At 52.4% G+C, this 16445-nt stretch overlaps 7 protein-coding genes across 7 annotated transcripts, besides 1 other annotated feature; 3 read left to right on the top strand and 4 right to left on the bottom strand.

The window, feature by feature from the left end:
- Nucleotides 1-177: 177 nt before the first annotated feature.
- EKO05_0004488 (uncharacterized protein) lies at nucleotides 178-2080 on the bottom strand (the record flags this gene model as incomplete). The annotated part of the gene is made up of 3 exons (XM_038939074.1): nucleotides 178-1833; nucleotides 1892-1991; nucleotides 2058-2080. 3 exons carry the CDS (start codon nucleotides 2078-2080, stop codon nucleotides 178-180), a joined length of 1779 nt encoding a protein of 592 aa, XP_038800280.1.
- A 507-nt stretch (nucleotides 2081-2587) lies between these two features.
- On the top strand, nucleotides 2588-4699 carry EKO05_0004487 (uncharacterized protein; the record flags this gene model as incomplete). The annotated part of the gene is made up of 1 exon (XM_038945593.2): nucleotides 2588-4699. The coding sequence occupies one exon, from the start codon at nucleotides 2588-2590 to the stop codon at nucleotides 4697-4699; it is 2112 nt and encodes a 703-aa protein (XP_038800279.2).
- Nucleotides 4700-4767: 68 nt separating this feature from the next.
- Nucleotides 4768-4790: a tandem repeat.
- Nucleotides 4791-5592: 802 nt separating this feature from the next.
- On the top strand, nucleotides 5593-6605 carry EKO05_0004486 (uncharacterized protein; the record flags this gene model as incomplete). The annotated part of the gene is made up of 3 exons (XM_059636403.1): nucleotides 5593-5641; nucleotides 5692-6156; nucleotides 6208-6605. The coding sequence occupies 3 exons, from the start codon at nucleotides 5593-5595 to the stop codon at nucleotides 6603-6605; spliced, it is 912 nt and encodes a 303-aa protein (XP_059492386.1).
- Nucleotides 6606-7219: 614 nt separating this feature from the next.
- EKO05_0004485 (Acid phosphatase) lies at nucleotides 7220-8594 on the bottom strand (the record flags this gene model as incomplete). Its single annotated transcript, XM_038938905.1, has 2 exons — nucleotides 7220-8452; nucleotides 8508-8594. 2 exons carry the CDS (start codon nucleotides 8592-8594, stop codon nucleotides 7220-7222), a joined length of 1320 nt encoding a protein of 439 aa, XP_038800277.1.
- A 516-nt stretch (nucleotides 8595-9110) lies between these two features.
- EKO05_0004484 (uncharacterized protein) lies at nucleotides 9111-10481 on the bottom strand (the record flags this gene model as incomplete). The annotated part of the gene is made up of 1 exon (XM_038945592.1): nucleotides 9111-10481. One exon carries the CDS (start codon nucleotides 10479-10481, stop codon nucleotides 9111-9113), a length of 1371 nt encoding a protein of 456 aa, XP_038800276.1.
- An 857-nt stretch (nucleotides 10482-11338) lies between these two features.
- Nucleotides 11339-12958, bottom strand: EKO05_0004483 (Xylan 1,4-beta-xylosidase; the record flags this gene model as incomplete). The annotated part of the gene is made up of 1 exon (XM_038945591.1): nucleotides 11339-12958. The coding sequence occupies one exon, from the start codon at nucleotides 12956-12958 to the stop codon at nucleotides 11339-11341; it is 1620 nt and encodes a 539-aa protein (XP_038800275.1).
- A 1247-nt stretch (nucleotides 12959-14205) lies between these two features.
- EKO05_0004482 (MFS siderochrome iron transporter 1) lies at nucleotides 14206-16101 on the top strand (the record flags this gene model as incomplete). The annotated part of the gene is made up of 3 exons (XM_038938950.1): nucleotides 14206-14738; nucleotides 14788-16001; nucleotides 16055-16101. The coding sequence occupies 3 exons, from the start codon at nucleotides 14206-14208 to the stop codon at nucleotides 16099-16101; spliced, it is 1794 nt and encodes a 597-aa protein (XP_038800274.1).
- Between the last annotated feature and the right edge of the window lie 344 nt (nucleotides 16102-16445).

The following is a 16445-nucleotide window of genomic DNA, read 5'->3' as shown; positions in this document are numbered from 1 at the left end:
GCGCAGGTGAGATCGATACTGGTTTAGGAGATGCGCGCTAACGCCCTCGGCCCCACTCACGGACACTAGACGTTCACAAGATCCACAACCACAAGCATCACGCATTCCGGAGGTGACTGTTTTGGCGAAGAAACATCGTCTTTCTACTAAGCTCATGGTTATACGCCAAACCAGCGGCTATGGCCCACACCGGGATTTGCTGGTCTGGTTCAATGTCTGCCAGGCTACGAGCAACCTTCTCCATCGTGGCACAGTTGCGCGCCCAGCCTTGACAACGTAGCCTTCTTGTCGCAATGTTCTCCCAATCTCCATGTAGCTTTCAACAGCTACCCTGATTGGACCAGCAGCTTCAGAGGGTAGCTGCTCGATCGAATGCTTAGAGCCATTGTACAGCTTGAAGGCCTTGTCCAGAAGGCGGTTGCGTATGCTTTCTATCCGTGGCCCTGAGGGCTCTTTGAGAACTTGCTCCTGAGTCAAGCCTACCTCTGCTAGCCATGTGGTTGGAAGGTACACGCGACCGATTTTTGCATCTACAGCAATATCTCGTGCGATGTTGACGTACTGAAGAGCAACGCCCATTAGATTTCCTGCGTGCTCTACTTTGCGCTGCTGTTCTTTGCTCAACGTACTTTGATACGTGCGAAAAATTAGCTCGATGCACATTTGAGCAACCGTACCTGCAACCCTTTCCGAGTACAGTTTGAGATCAGCCTCGTTTGAAATGGGAGGTGCTGCTGTGTCAAAAGCCAGGTCCATATCGAAGCCAAGTAACAGATCCTGCAATGGCTGGCGCGATAGCTTGTCTGTGGGCAGTTGTACGAGGGCAGAGCGTGTATCAGCAGGGAATTGCTCGTAAACCAGCTTAATGAGCGCGGGTCTGGATCTCGGCCCACTATACGCAAGGTCCAGGAACTTGTTCAGATGCGCAATCCAATCCCTTGCTTCTTCAGCCGTATCAGCGTTATCCACCAAGTCATCAGACACACGACAAAAGGAGTATAACAGCAGTAGATCGGTGCGGAGTAGACCTTGGAAGGTTGATGATGCGAGGTAAAAACTTCTACTCTTGCGCTTCAATCGACCTACAGCCTCTCTGAGACCTTCGAGACGCGCCTGGTCGTACGCCTTCGGAGACTTGAAGAGAGCCTGCATGAGAGCCAGCGGCGACGGCAGTTGAGGCGATGGGTTAGGGAACAGCGAGGGAAAGGTATGCAAGATGGCCAACGCATTGTCGAAGGCCACAAGACCAAACACAATCAGCGTGTTCGTAGTGAGAAAGAAAAGAGCCTCTTCAATCTCTAACCCATCCCACAGGTGAATGCCGTGCTTGGTGCCGCTGCTGATGACCCATGTCCCTCTGCGAAGGGCTAGGGTGTCGACAATCCAGAGATAGATGGTAGGCAGAGCAATGGGCAATACGGTGTTCGACAGAGGAAGCCCAAGTATGAACTGGTGCGCAAGCGACCAAAGGCCCAACAAGACCGGCCCTGCCCAAACAAGAATCAAGCCTGTGTATGTGCCGGTTGCGTTGGCCTTGACGCAATACCCTCCATACGCGATGATTGCTGAGATGACCACCTGCCCAGTCCACCTTTGATATTTCCATGGCGCAGGCGAGGAGGGAGTTGCAGCACGAAGATACGTGGGCTGGTATGTAGGCTTGCTGAGGAGCAGATACAGGAGCGAGGTGTTGTATGTCTGGATTACGAAGAAGAAGACCTCTTCAAGAGGAATGTCGAAGAGCGTCGGACCGACGATCACATGGCTGGGGTAACTCCATATGCCGGTGCGAATGAGGTACGAATCCCACGGGATGGTCGCGGTAACGGCGATCTACCACAGGGTCAGGATGTCTGGACACAAGCGAGTCGGTGAGGGCAATTGCGCATACAAACACCAGGAAGCCGACTCGGTAGGCGTCGAGTTTCGAGAAGAGCGGGCGGTAGAGCAGCGTGAGCAGCACGGCCGGCGGGATGGTGTACTTGACATGGCTGGTCACTGCGTATCAGCATAGAGTTCAGAGTTCTGGAGATCCTGGACAAGGCGCATTCACGTACACGAGCGCGTAGTCAGAGCCCATGATCGTCACGACTGTCGACCCGGATGTGGAACGAAAAACGTGCAATTTCACGTCAATTCGAGAACCACAATACAGGGAAGAGACTAGCAGCCGCAGACGAGAGACCAAGAGGGCGTCAGACACAGGAAGAGCCCAACACGCATTGTTTTGGTCGCTTTCCGTCGCCGCCGACTGCCGACCGCGAGCATGGAAAAGAGGGAAAGTGCATCTGTGCACGTCGCCGGATGAGGCGTGTGCGGTGGTTAAGCTTTTGACTGACATCATCGACTTTCGTTACGGCAGGTGCGGGATCCAACGTTGAGCAGACGTCAGCGCCCAATAGCCTTGCAAAGCCTTACATCATGGCTCCTCGCATGCTCGACACGCCATCACCTGTCTGGCCAGACATGTGAAACTCAGGGCTCTGTCATGCCGAGTGCCACCTGCTGGCTAGGCTACGTCCCGTGAATGCCTACTCTTGAGGACCTCCCCGCACGCGGCTTCAATGCGAACAGCAGTCAACTCACAATGTCCCGCAATGGACACAGCAAGGAACAGACTCACAAGCACCCCTATCTTGCAGGCAATTTTGCACCAGTAACACAGACATGGACTCCAACACCTGTTACCTGGACGGGGAACCTCCCCAAAGAACTCAATGGCGGCATGTACGTCCGCAACGGGGGCAATCCCATCGCCAATTCTGATCTTGGACGTGAGGCCCACTGGTTCGACGGCGATGGCATGCTCTCTGGCGTTTGGTTTGGACGCTCGTCCAACGATGCCAGCGGGCTCGATGTCCAGTTCGTCAACCAGTTCGTCCTTACGGATGTGTATCTATCGAGCCTCGAGAGCAGTACACTGCGGACACCGATCCTGCCCAGCATTGCGACCTTGACGAATCCCGCCTCCAGTCTGTTTTGGATCATTTGGAGGATCATGCGCACCGTTTTCATCGTTCTACTATCACACTTGCCTGGCTCGAACTTCACCATCAAGCGCATCAGTGTCGCCAACACCAGTGTGCTATATCATGATGGAAGAGCACTGGCCACCTGCGAAAGCGGACCACCCATGCGTCTTACTCTACCTGGGTTGGAAACTGTCGGCTGGTTCGATGGGAATGCAGTGGAAGGCGAGCCGAAGGATGAAGCCAAGAAGGAAGAGCCCACACTTGGTGGGACAGGACCGCTGAGTTGGATGCGTGAATGGAGTACCGGTCATCCCAAAGTCGACAACACAACTGGTGAAATGGTTTTGTTCCATTGCAGTTTCGCTCCTCCATACGTACAGTACTCGCTGATACCACCTACGGGCTCCAACATTACCGATCACCAGGCAGCAGGCGAGGCAGGCCGGATCACCAACGCCCCAGTTCCTGGATGCACGGGTGGAAAGCTTATGCACGACTTCGGCGTGTCGAAGCACAACACAGTCATCCTCGATCTTCCACTCAGTCTCACGCCCCTCAATCTTGCGAAGAACTCTCCTGTTGTGGCCTACGAACCTCACAAGCCTTCTCGATACGGCGTCTTTCCACGTCAGCATCCAGAGGCGGTGCGTTGGTTCGAAACAGGTGGCTGCTGTATATTTCACACAGCCAACACCTGGGACGAATACGACTCCGATGGCAATGTGTCGGCTGTCAGTCTTCTGGCATGTCGCCTCACGTCTGCGTCTGTTGTATTCAGTGCTGGAAACATTGCGCCTCCACCACACCCAAACCATAGAGATGCGATACGCGAGAAGCCCATGTCATTCTTTGCCAAATACGATAACGACAGTGATGATCAGGATCTTGAAAAGACTTCGATCGACGAGACTTCGCCTTTGATTTCTCACAGGGACGCGGTGCCAAACCCATTCGGCGCGTCCTCAAGCCTACCAATATCCGATGACGATGAAGAGCAGTGCCGACTGTACTACTACCGCTTCTCTCTAGAGTCTGCAACCGAGAACATCATCACTCATCAATTCGCCCTTGCAGCTATACCTGTCGAGTTTCCTACCGTGTCACCTTTGGCCGCTATGAACTCCGCACGCTACATCTACGCCTGCAGCACGTCAAACGAGTCTTTTGGCGCAGCGCTGGGGAAAGCTACAAAGATTGATGTCATTGTGAGATTTGACGTACAGGCTCTGCTTGCACGGGCTCAGGTCGAACCACCAGATGCCATTACTGGTTGCGTAGACAACCGTACTCTCAGCCAAATCATGGCTTCGAACGACCCCAACGACCCGATCAAGGTTTTCAGACTCCCACCGAAGCATTATGGACAGGAAGCTACATTTATTCCTCGCTCAAGACGCGGTTCAGCAGCGAACAAGAATACGGCCTTTGACGAGGACGACGGATATCTTGTTTTTTATGTATTCGATGAGCGTCAGCTGGACAATTGTGGGGAGTGTAAAGAGGATGCAAAGAGTGAACTTTGGGTCCTGGACGCTCAGACAATGGCACGAGTGGAATGCAAGGTTCAGTTGCCGACTCGCATTCCGTATGGTCTCCACGGAAACTGGTTTACGGAAGAGCAGATCGCTCGCCAAAAGGGGGTGGAGGAGGTACGGGCGCTGCCGGTAGCCGCCTCGAACACAAAGTGGAGTCGCATCAAGAGGAGCATCCATGGGCGTCTGGGTTGAAACCAACATTGTGCAGACATAGCATCAGCATACGTCGTTCAGAGTTGCACATCGGCATGCACACTGCCAATAATAATAATGATAATAACAACACACTACATAATCCCACGCACGACGCACAAGCTTCTTCATGTGGTTTTGAAATTGCAAATCGCAAAGCTTAAATACCCGCCGCCAATGACGGGAGCTGCCATGACACCACTCATCACTTGTAGCTGTCACCACTGCCCAAGCCCTTGGTGCGCAGTAGGCGAAATGCTTCGACGGTAATAAGGTTTATGACGCAGTTGATAAATGGAAACCTCAGCGATCACCAAGGCCAGTCCTTCAGGTTGCAAATCGTTCAGTATCGGCAGTTTAATTTCTGTAATCGTCAAGAGATCCTAGTTAGTCCAAGAAAGAGCTACATGACCCGTCCTCCTGCCCTTGCTCTGCAGAAATTACAAGCTTTGGGGCCACAAATCCGACAAAGCTTGGCTGTGATATTACCCTATCCTGCCGATCTGTACGCCATTTCCGCAGATGCATTTGCTAAAGTTTTGTTGCATCGGTATATCCATGACCTCATATCTACCAAACGCGCACTAGGGCGATTGGGACGATCTTCCCATTGGCCGTCAGCCTTGTCCAGACCATATGGTTGCAATAGCGTGTCCCAATTGTCCACGACGTGAGGATGATGTTTGAGGTAATGCAGTCTTCGACACATAATGGACAGGCATTGCACGATCGATGTCATCGTTGACGTAGCGGTGAGCTTGCACGTGCGAACGAGCCAACACGCTGATATATCAAGTCCAACGCCGCTGCATTCCACATAATAACCTTTTATTTGCCATCCAACACCACTCGATTTTGTGCAGGGCACAGTTCTTGGAATAAACTCAGCAACAATGGCGTCCAACCTTGTCGCGAGGGGTAACAATGCTCTCAACGTTAATGGTCAGTCTTGCAGCTTGAAGTTTCAACCACAGTATGCCAACATCTAGCAGGCGACACAGTCAACGGCGTCACAGCAGACATTGCCATTACAACCGATGGCTCCGACCTCTACTTCGCCATCTGCTCAGCCATGGGCTTTGCTGGCTTCGTATTCATCGGTCTCGCCTTCCGCAAGCAGCGCCGCGATCGCCTCTTCCATTACATCACTGCGGCCGTTGTCTTCGTAGCATGCATTGCTTACTTCTCCATGGGATCCAACCTTGGTTTTGTCCCGATCGCGGTCGAATTCCATCGCAGTAACCCAGTCGTCCACGGTAACTTCCGTGAGATCTTCTACGTTCGATACATCGATTGGTTCATCACGACACCACTTCTGCTCCTGGACTTGTTGCTCACTGCTGGCATGCCATGGCCAACCATCCTCTGGGTCATTCTCGTTGACGAGATCATGATTGTCACGGGTCTGGTCGGTGCGCTCGTGGTCAGCAGGTACAAGTTTGCTTACTTCTCTATCGGTAAGTTACGAAACACAGAAATTGCAATGATATCTTCCTAACAACGCACAGGTTGTGTCGCGCTCTTCTACATCGTGTACATGCTGACCTTCGAAGCTCGCCGCCACGCCTCGCATTACGGCCGCGATGTGAGCCGCTGTTTCCTCATCTGCGGTTCCATGACCACTTTCCTCTGGATCCTGTACCCAATTGCCTGGGGTCTCTGCGAGGGCGGTAACGTCATCTCGCCCGACTCCGAGGCCATCTTCTACAGCATCCTCGACTTCCTTGCGAAGCCGGTCTTCGGTGCTCTTCTCATCTGGGGCCACCGCAACATCGACCCTGCGTCGATCGGCATGGCCATCAAGGACTACGATGGTGATGCCATCGTACGTGAGAAGAGGGCTCCTAACGCTCCACTTGACGGACCTGCTCATGTTAACGGCCCAGACGGTGTCAACCACGTCTAAGCACCTTTGGCTGCTTAGCAGCGTTCGGTTGGTGCGAATATACCCACATTTGAATAATTAAATTGCAACGATCTATGACAGTTACGGCAAAGAGATTGTATAAGACGAGTAATGGTGTAATGGAAATGGGATTTGAGATCAGAGGCCGTTGATGGGTAGTTGAGCATGTACAATAGTGCAGCACTTAATACTTTTTCTTACAAGCAAACCTCCTTGTCCGATGAGCTATGTGATTGTGCATTTGCTTTCTCTAGTAAAGAACCATGGAGTTGCATGTTTGTTTCACGCCAACGAAGCTTCGAAGCTTTATGCCGTAGTGTCCCCCGGCCGTTTGCAGCCGTCTCATCAGTGGCAAGATACCCACTTTCTACACAAACGTTGGAGTTCTCATGCAATCGGCTACAAGGCTGGGTTTTGACAGTTCTGATTCATCTGCTTTGTTACTGACCCTAACATCAACATGGGCGACTGGGAACTTCGGCGGGAGGGCACTGTGGTATGATGGTATGCAAGTGATGGCAAGCCGACACACAAGAAGCATTCAGGATGGCGCGATGTTCGAGGTGTTCATAAGAACGGGTATCATCATTAAGGTCTCATAGCAGATCGCTCGTCTAGTTGTAAATAGTCAAAACATCCGTAGAGTTGTTGTACTCTGTCGGTGCGCACTTCTCCGTGTACCCGCCGAACAGCTCGCCCCTCTGCTGAATGAATTCGGTGAATGAACCCTCGGAGCAGCTGTCGCCAGGGCCAACAGCGCACTCGAGCGGCTGCGGGTCCTGGTTGACGAGGACGCGGACGTAGGTTCCGGCGGGGTAGCCGTAGCTGTCGCAGGTCATGCGCTCGATGGCGATGTTGGTGAGGAACGGAAGGATGCGTGAGGACTTCCATGCGCGCTGGTAGTTTTGTTTTGTAAGCGGCATGGTGGCGTTGATGTTGGCGGCTCCTGCGAATTCGGTGTTGTTGAAGATGCCAAGGGCAACGGCGACGGTGGGTGGCAACTCGCGGTGCGTGAACGAGACATACATGTCCTGGGTGGAGTTGTCGGCGAGCAGGGATTGTGCGGTGGCGTTCAACCAAGGGAATCCGAGAACGCCGGAGATCTCGTTGCCGTAGCCAGTGTTGTAGAAGTACTGGATGTCGTTCATGTATTCAAACTGGAGCCACTCGTCTGCGCTGAAAAGCTCAAGCGAACAGAAGGGGGACGAGCCGCGGATAACGGTTTCGTAGCCGCACAACTGCTGCATGGCTGTGATGTCGTTGGCAGTGAAGTTGAATCCAGGTGCAAAGTCGCGGAGGCGCTCAATGATTGGCTTTGTGTATACGTCCTGGAACTCTCCTGACTGCTTGCTGCCGAACGAGGAGCTGTACTTGGGGCAGCCCTTGTAAGGAGTCAAAGAGTCGGCACCCTCTGAGTCGTCTTCTGATACTGTGACGCGCTCGGTCTCGTTGCTTTGCGTGACCAGGCCCTCGATGAAGGACTTGGCACTAAGTTCTGTGCGCTCAGCCGTTGATGTCCACACCTTCTTAGGGTTCTTCAATCCGGGATATCTTAGACGAATCTCGGTGCCCAGCTTGTAAGACTCAAGACGGCCAACAGTGGTCAGGTCCTCCAGCTCCTCATCCGAGATAGGTGTCTGCCACTTTGCCAGGAAAGACAAAGGCCCCGCAGACTTCCAGTTCACAGACATGTTGCCCAGCTTGTCTGTGAAAGGCTCAATGTACTCCTCGTAGTCGAAGTCGTTCGCGTAAATGGCAGCATGGCGAACAAGGTAGGCTGCGCGAGTGACATTGCAGCCTTGAGGTGTAGCAGGATCCGATTGAGGGTCTTCAAAGTACGGAGCAATCTTTTTGGGCCACGTCAGCGAGCAGTTTCTACATGTGGTGAATTGAAGGACATACACCAGCCAAATGATACAGAGGATCAAATGAGTATGCGGCGTTGGCGGCGTTAGCCACTGCGAGGGTGAGGAGCGCTGAGGAAAGCATCGTGGGCCAGAAGTTTGCTACCAGTCTACTGGTGCGTCTTCGCAGCCTTTTAAAGACCCCTATTGACCCATAGCGCGTACAAAATTATGGCAACCAGGACCACATCCAGCTGTCGGAATCCGGCACTGGGGATTTACAAGCTACTTGGCAGACATAAGACGACATGACGCTGGAGATGGCTGTAAACAGGGCAGACTCAAGCTTCCTTGGTCAATGCTTATCCGTGAAGGGCATGGTCGCCGCATTTGACGCGTCCAGACCCGCCCCGCTACGTCATACGAAATACAACAACAGGACGGCCATCATCAAACAAACTTGCATGTGGCTCGAAAGGAACCAGAAGAAGACATCGGTGTGTGACGGGGGACTGCAATGATTGGCATACAGCCAGCTTCCTGAGCCACGAGTCTGCCGTGTTTCAACTAAATCGACAACGCTAATAACACCTCAACTAAGAATCATCGCTGTCCCAGCCACAACTCCAGCCCCTATGCAGACTTCCGCTGCCTCTTCCAACTAGACCGCCATTGTCTGCCGCCGCAAGCTCTGGACGTTAAGCTCCAACGTGTGACATTCGTCTTCTTTCGCATGCAAGAGCTTCTGCAGAGCTTCCTTCTCCGATCGAAGCGCTTGTAGTTTTCCTCCTACATTCTCTCGATACGCACCGTGCTCCTGCACGATGGCCTCTATTCTCGACCACTCACTGGCGCTCGGCTTGACCTCAGCCGCATCGCCAGCAGGTCGCTGCTTCAACTCGACGTCCTTGGCCTTGGTCTGTGCTTCGAGGTCGGCAACATGATCCTTCCAAGCTTGGTGCGCTGTCACGCGGTTGAGGTCGTCGATGCTAGCACCTCCTCTCAAGGTCTCGGCTTGTGTGATTAGGTCTGAGTTCCTCTTCTCTAGCTCAAGCACACGCTGCTCGAGTGCTGCCGACTTGGCAGCAGCGAAGAGGTCGTTCGTGGCTCGGCGTTCAATGAAGCTACCTGGCCGGCCTCGTGTAGGGCTCTTGGTTCCTGCCTGTGCTTGCAGACGTTCAACCTCCCGCGTCTTGTCTGCCAAATTCTTCCTTACGAGCTGGACGTTGACAAGGTCTTCGTCCCGGAGAGCTGTCATTGCTTCCAACTGGCGATCCTTAGCGGCCAATAGCCCGCGTAGCTTGATGTTGTTTTCCAGATCTTCGTCGCGCAGCGCCCAGATTGCTACGTGTCGTCTCCAAAGCTGTTCTTTCTCTCCTTCGAGTTTCTTCAAACGTGCTGTCGTCTCAAGATACTCGGCTGGTTCGACAGATACGACAGGGTCCGACCTCTCTATATAGATAAGCTTCGACATCAGCGCAGCCAGTTGAGACTCCAGGGGACCAGGAATGTGCGGTGCTGGTGCCGGTGACACTGGCTCATCGTTCATTTCGTCGGCGTAAAGCATCACTGGGATTGATATCGGTGTCTTTTCAGGGAAGGCTGGAACCTGTTCCTCGCCTTCAAGTGTCGACGCAAGAGATTCGGTGTCGTCCTCTGCCTCGCTCCCAGCGTTTGTCCACAGACTTTGTGGTGTGGTGTTGAGTATCTGAGGCACTGTGTTCGTAACAGGCTCTTCTGTAGGTTTGTTCTTCTGAGCTTCTTGAGTTGGTTGTTCTGTGGGACGGTTGGGCCTAGGCTCCTGTCGCTGTGGCTGCCATATCGCTGGTATGACAACTTTGCTCACAGGTCGCACGTTCAACTGCTCGTCACCGAAGGCCGTTTCTGACGACTGGTCTGAGTCGTATCCTCTGACCTGTGAAAACGACTGCATCGATGCTACGGATTCCGGGCGGCCCCCGTAGAGCGATCCGATAGAATGTATCGACGATGTGCGCTCAGATCGAGGTGCTGCACGAATTGCCGTCCACATCTTGTTAGGCCTGTGTGAGTAATCCCGAGTGGATTCGATTCTGAGTGGGTGGATATATTTCTATGCTCCCAGCGAGATACAACTTTGGATTGGTGGTTTGACGGAGTGTCCTGCGTTGGATGAAAGCTTTGGCTTACTCCACGGATGGGCCAACGGTGGGTATATATTTTATTTCTTATTCAGGTTATGATGGTGACGGATTGCAGACACATACTGAAACGGTGCTGCGACGGAGGAGTTGGTACGGCTGAAGCCGCGACAATAATAGTAGAGTGACAGCGGCAGACGGCAAGAGGCTTGTCCCCACCCATCACCGATGGGCAGCGATCTCCTTGAGTGGCGACTGTTGTCTTCATCTTGCGTTTTCATGACTTGCCGTCGTCGTTGAATACGACCTTGCGCTTTTGCACGTAATGCAAATGACGTATTCTGTCTTTGAAGTTTACAATGCGTCATGACATGTTCAACGATTTACCAAGCGAACCAGAGACGAGTGCGATTTATTCTACAAAGCTGAAAAGAAACTCAAGTTTGTTGAGATGTACGTTGCTGAAGTTGCAGGCTCGAGGAGGTTCGAGGTTCGACAAGTCGGATCTGAAACTCCTATCGTCACATACACAAACTCGCTTAACAGCACAACGATAATCCTGTCACAGAGTTGATGCCTTCTTTACACTAGATGCCTCAGCCATGAATCGCCAGGATCTTGATAGGGTTTACAAAAACAAGGCTACGTAAATGTGACACGATTACGATGTCGTTCGCTTCGGATACCTAGGCTTTCTATAGCTCCAGGGCAATGAAACTTTTCCAGGAGGAGTCTAAATACTGTATCATGCATGAGCTGTCGTCCTCTTTCAAACATCATACCGATCTGAGTCATGTGCTACTGGCCTGTAAACGAAATAGTCAAACCCGGCCTTCGTCTCCGTTCCGTTTAAATCACTGGCCGCAACACCTACAAACGCACCCGTAAAGCTGCCATGCGCCTGGTGCCCTCCACACTCATCGCTGAGAATACTTGCATCGTACACCGGCCCAATATTCTTCAGCTCCTCTCCTTCCAACGCATACGAGAATTGCAGTGCCTTTCCACGGATGCTGAGGGCCAACCTCACCTTTCCCTCTTGCGGGATCTTCACAGGTTCCGCAAGAGGCATCTTCAAATCACCGTCTGGCCACGATGCCTCGGAAGTCAAGATAAGCAGTTCGCGATTGCCATCTGCATCCGCGGTGATGGTCAGGTAGAAGAAGTTGAAACGGCAATAGTACGCTGTCAGCCCTGCAAATTGCCTCTCGTCGGTTGGCGAGAAAGTGAGTGTCGTCTCTGCATCGTATGAAAAATGCGTTTGGCGCCGCGCAACGAGAGCTTGCTCAAACCAACTACCGATCGATTCGCGGCCGGTGAGCTGTAGTTCGCCGTCATTGACACTGAAGATGCGCTCTGGTTCGGGTGTGCGCAGCCATTGAAGGTCATTATGCAGACCTTCAGAAGTGGAGAATGTGTACCGTTGCTCGGCCCAGTAAGCTGTGTCGTCACGAGATGCGGGCAGATCGACGTAAAGAGATGGGACAGGACCATCCTTGATGTACAACCAGTCGTCATCGCTCCAATATGCTTCCTGAATCGCGGTCTCACGACCAAGAATGCAGCGCCGATTCTGGGTTGTTGGACGGCCAGTAAGGTGGACGAGATACACTTTTCCCTCTGGAGTCTCAACGATATCGCCGTGGCCAGCTCTTTGCAGGGCAGCAAGGGGGGCGTCCTTGGATGTGACAATGTACTTCTGCGGATGCAGTTCGTAAGGCCCCCAGATGTTGCGGGACCGGGCTAGAGTGCAGGCGTGCTCGTATGCCGTCCCACCTTCAGCAGTGAGGAGATAGTACCAACCATTCCTTTTGTAGAGATGCGGGCCTTCTACTAAGTCCAGCTCAGTGCCATAAAAAACAGTCTTAGTTGGACCAACTAGTTTACTGGTTTGGGAATCCCACTCTTGCAACCGTATACCTGCAAAGGATCTTGGACGACGACGGTGGTCTTGCAACATGTTGACAAACCACTTCTTGCCATTGTCGTCATGAAAGAGTGATGGATCAAATCCCGAGGAATTGACATAGAACGGATCTGACCAGGGACCTTCAATACGATCTGCGGTAACGATGTAATTTGGTGTGTCCTTGAAGGAACCGTCTTTTCGCTTGACGTCGGTGTACACCAGATAAAACTTCTCACCATCGTGACTTAAGCACGGAGCCCAAACTCCACAACTATCTGGATTGCCACGCATATCAAGCTGACTTTTTCTGTTCAGAGGTCGTGTCACGAGCTCCCAGTTTGCCAAATCTCTGGAGTGATGGATTTGGACACCAGGATACCATTCAAATGTGGATGTAGCGATATAGTAGTCGTCTTTGACGCGGAGGATGGACGGATCGGCGTTGAAGCCTGGCAAGATAGGGTTTCGTACAAGCGGCATTTTGGAATGGGTGACTTGTATTGATACAGCAGAGTTCGAAGAGTTATTACATATGTTGTTTCCCACGGAGCTTGCTTACCTGAACATGAGGCTGAAGTCGAGAGGAGAGAGGTCCACACCTGTATTTAGCCGGACGTGATTAGCCCGAATATCCGGTGTAGACGATGGGTAGGCGCATCTTCGCTCCAACATCCATTGAGTTGCAATTCCTGCCCGTCCTTTTGCCTACTGTACGCACAGAGCATGCACGTGAAGTTTGCGCTTTTCTGGAATACTGCGTGGACCTCCCATGCTCCGCTATCACGAATTCGACATTGGCTTGTGAAGGCTTGCCAAGACTCAACAGCCAGAAACATGCCGCCGCGCCAAATGCGATGTTGACCAGTCGCTTCGTGCCACAGTCGTGGGCTATCGAGGAATCGGGATGAGCAAGCCACCCAGCCGTGCAGGACTCCGTCATCGGCACCCTGGAAGCAGCCAAAGACGAGGAACGTGTGCAGCCATTTGGCGGGTCATCAACGCCGCCGTTCTTGGTATTCTTAACCTTCAATGCCCAGCTTCACCGCGCGCCACGAGGCAAATCTTTTACCTTGGCTAAACACAAGGTTGCTGCCCTGAGCCTACCATGATATGCAGCGATGAGATGCTTACTCAAACGCTCCATAAACGCAAAGCTGTCTGTTGATGAAGGCTGCAGTCTGAAGCCGTTTGCGTCCGTCTTGCGTGCAAGAGCGCGTAGAAAAGGGTGCGATGATGCGGAGAAAGGGCCGACTATGGCGTGCCGCCAACACGGATCAGATAAGATGAGCGATTACTTGACATCGACCAGACTATGGAGGCGTCTGCCAAGTGAGCGCCAACCCGACCTTGACCAACGCAAGCGCTGATTTAAAGCCGTTGGCTTATCAGATCCTGAGGATTTCACGGGCTATGATCGCTGATCATGGCAGGAGCCCCGTCTTGTCCTGCGGAGCGTCCGGCATTGTAGCAGCCACAACTGCGCCCGCGTGCTGCTGTTCGCTCTTGCAGAGGCTTCGAGACCACTGACATTATGGAGAGCTGCAAATTTGCAAGTGGAAGGGATGTCGTCTGATCTTGTCGAACCTTAACGAAGCCGTCTTTGCCAAGCAAAACGTGGTATAAACAGATAACCTGCTCATGCCGCATTAGTATCCTGCATTCGTCAATTTTCAGTGGCCTTCTCTGTTCGTTCCCCTTCACTGTAAATCTACCGATTGCACGCCATCATGCGCAACCCCTTCAGATCTGGTCCTCATCTCGAGCACCCGGTCGGCGAACATGAGACGAAAGACATCAACAAGGCAGTCGAGGCTGGCCAAGCGCCAGTAGTTGACGTCAAACACCCGGTCGACAACTCAGATGGTAGCAGTAGCATCGAGTCCTTCACCGCTGGAGCGCAAGATGGTGTCAAAAAGATGGAGGCTACGACTACTGTGTGGGACAAGAAGTCTCTCATTGCTGCGTACATTCTAATGTGGGTTGTCACATTTGTGGACGCAATGCAACAGGGTGCTTCATTCTCGCTGAGCGCCTACGTTACCAGCTCTTTCGCTCTCCACTCGTTGACAGCCTATACTGGAGTCATGTCTGGAATCATCGGCGGGGTGCTCAAACTTCCTCTGGCCAAGATTCTAGATATTTTTGGACGCCCTCAAGGCTACGCTATCATGGTCGCTTTCTTGGTCGTGGGTTTGATCATGATGGCAGCCTGCAACAATGTGCAAACCTACGCAGCGGCGCAGATCTTCTACTGGATTGGGTAACTACCCGAGCAAGCACGCACGTTGGTATGCACTAACCTGCCGCAGTTACAACGGAATATCGTACACCATCGGTATCTTCGTTGCTGACACCTCTCACCTGAAGAACCGTGGCTTTATGTTCGCGTACGTCAGCTCTCCGTACATAATCACTGTCTGGATCACTGGACCCTTGGCTACTGCGTTCGTCAACGGGCCCGGTTGGCGCTGGTTCTATGGAGCTTTCGCCATCATAACTACCGTCGTCAATGTCCCCTTACTGGCGCTCTTCTGGGTGAACTACCGCAAGGCGGTGCGCGCCGGGACCATTGTTCCAACCAAGAGCACCCGCACCTTCATGGAGTCTCTGAAACACTATCTCATCGAGTTCGATGCTGGCGGTCTCTTCCTCCTTATGGGTGGCCTGGTATTCTTCCTCTTGCCCTTCAGCTTGTGGTCGTATCAAGATGGCCTCTGGAACTCCGCCCTTGTCATCTCGTTCTTCATCGTTGGTGGTCTGATGCTCATTGGCTTCGTGCTGTACGAGAAGTTTGTTGCCCCAAAGACCTTCGTTCCTTATGAAGTTCTTCTCGATCGTACAGTACTCGGCGCATGTATCGTGTCAGGCGTATTCTTCATCAGCTTTTACTGCTGGAACGCCTACTTCTTCTCCTTCCTCCAGGTTGTAAGCGGACTGAACATCACCGAGGCGACCTACGTCACCAACATCTACAGCATCGGCTCGTGTTTCTGGTCTCTCTTTGTCGGTGCGCTGATCAGATGGACTGGTCGTTTCAAGTGGCTAGCTATGTACTTTGGTGTCCCAGTAACCATGCTTGGAACCGGCTTAATGATACACTTCAGACAGCCCGATGTGGATGTCGGCTGGGTGGTCATGAGTCAGATCTTCATCGCTTTCGCAGGTGGCGCTATTGTCATCACTGAGCAGATCGCTGCCATGGCAGCAACAACTCACCAGTATGTCGCTGTGGTGCTGGCGATCGAAGGAATGTTCTCCAGCGTAGGTGGCGCGATTGGAGGCTCCGTTTCAGCAGCATTGTGGACTGGATTGTTTCCTGCAAACCTGGCAAGATATTTACCTGCTGAGGCACAGGCGGATGCTGCAACCATCTATGGCGATCTCACGAAGCAACTGTCCTACCCCAAGGGAACCCCGACAAGGTATGCGATTGAGCAGGCATACGGTGAATCGCAGAAGTACATGGCTGTTGCTTCAACAGCGATCTTGGTAGTTGCTATCGGAGGTGTTCTGATGTGGAGAGGTAAGATTGGTGTTATTCTCGTATTGTAGAAAAACTTTGCTGAACCTCTGCAGATATCAACGTCAAGAACTTCAAGCAGGTCAAGGGTCGTGTCTTGTAGACGTCCGTACCTGTGTCTATCCGTTTGGAGAAGGAGTCATATCATCTATTAGCGAGCGAATCGAGGATAACACAGCGACCAGCATATAGACTTTCCGTATGAAAAGTTGGTGTCGCTTTAATGTGCAATCATTGCACCAGTACTGTAATAGAAAAAATACTAGGAATAATTACATATACCATTTGAGCCTATCGCAGACCTAACCACCCTCCCAATTTTTGAGAAGCGTTCAACAGACGAACATTCAGCGACTTGCTTGCACAAATCTGCAGTTGCCCCTGCGAAGCCAGGACTGTTGCGATTCTTAATCCTCCTGGTGGGAACAGCTACACGATAGCTGTGCT

The sequence above is a fragment of the Ascochyta rabiei genome, chromosome 6 (genome assembly GCF_004011695.2).
Source record: "Ascochyta rabiei chromosome 6, complete sequence".
In the NCBI taxonomy this organism is placed as follows: Eukaryota; Fungi; Ascomycota; class Dothideomycetes; order Pleosporales; family Didymellaceae; genus Ascochyta; species Ascochyta rabiei.
The sequence above is the reverse complement of the archived record's forward strand: the minus strand, read 5'-3'. Positions and strand labels throughout refer to the sequence as shown.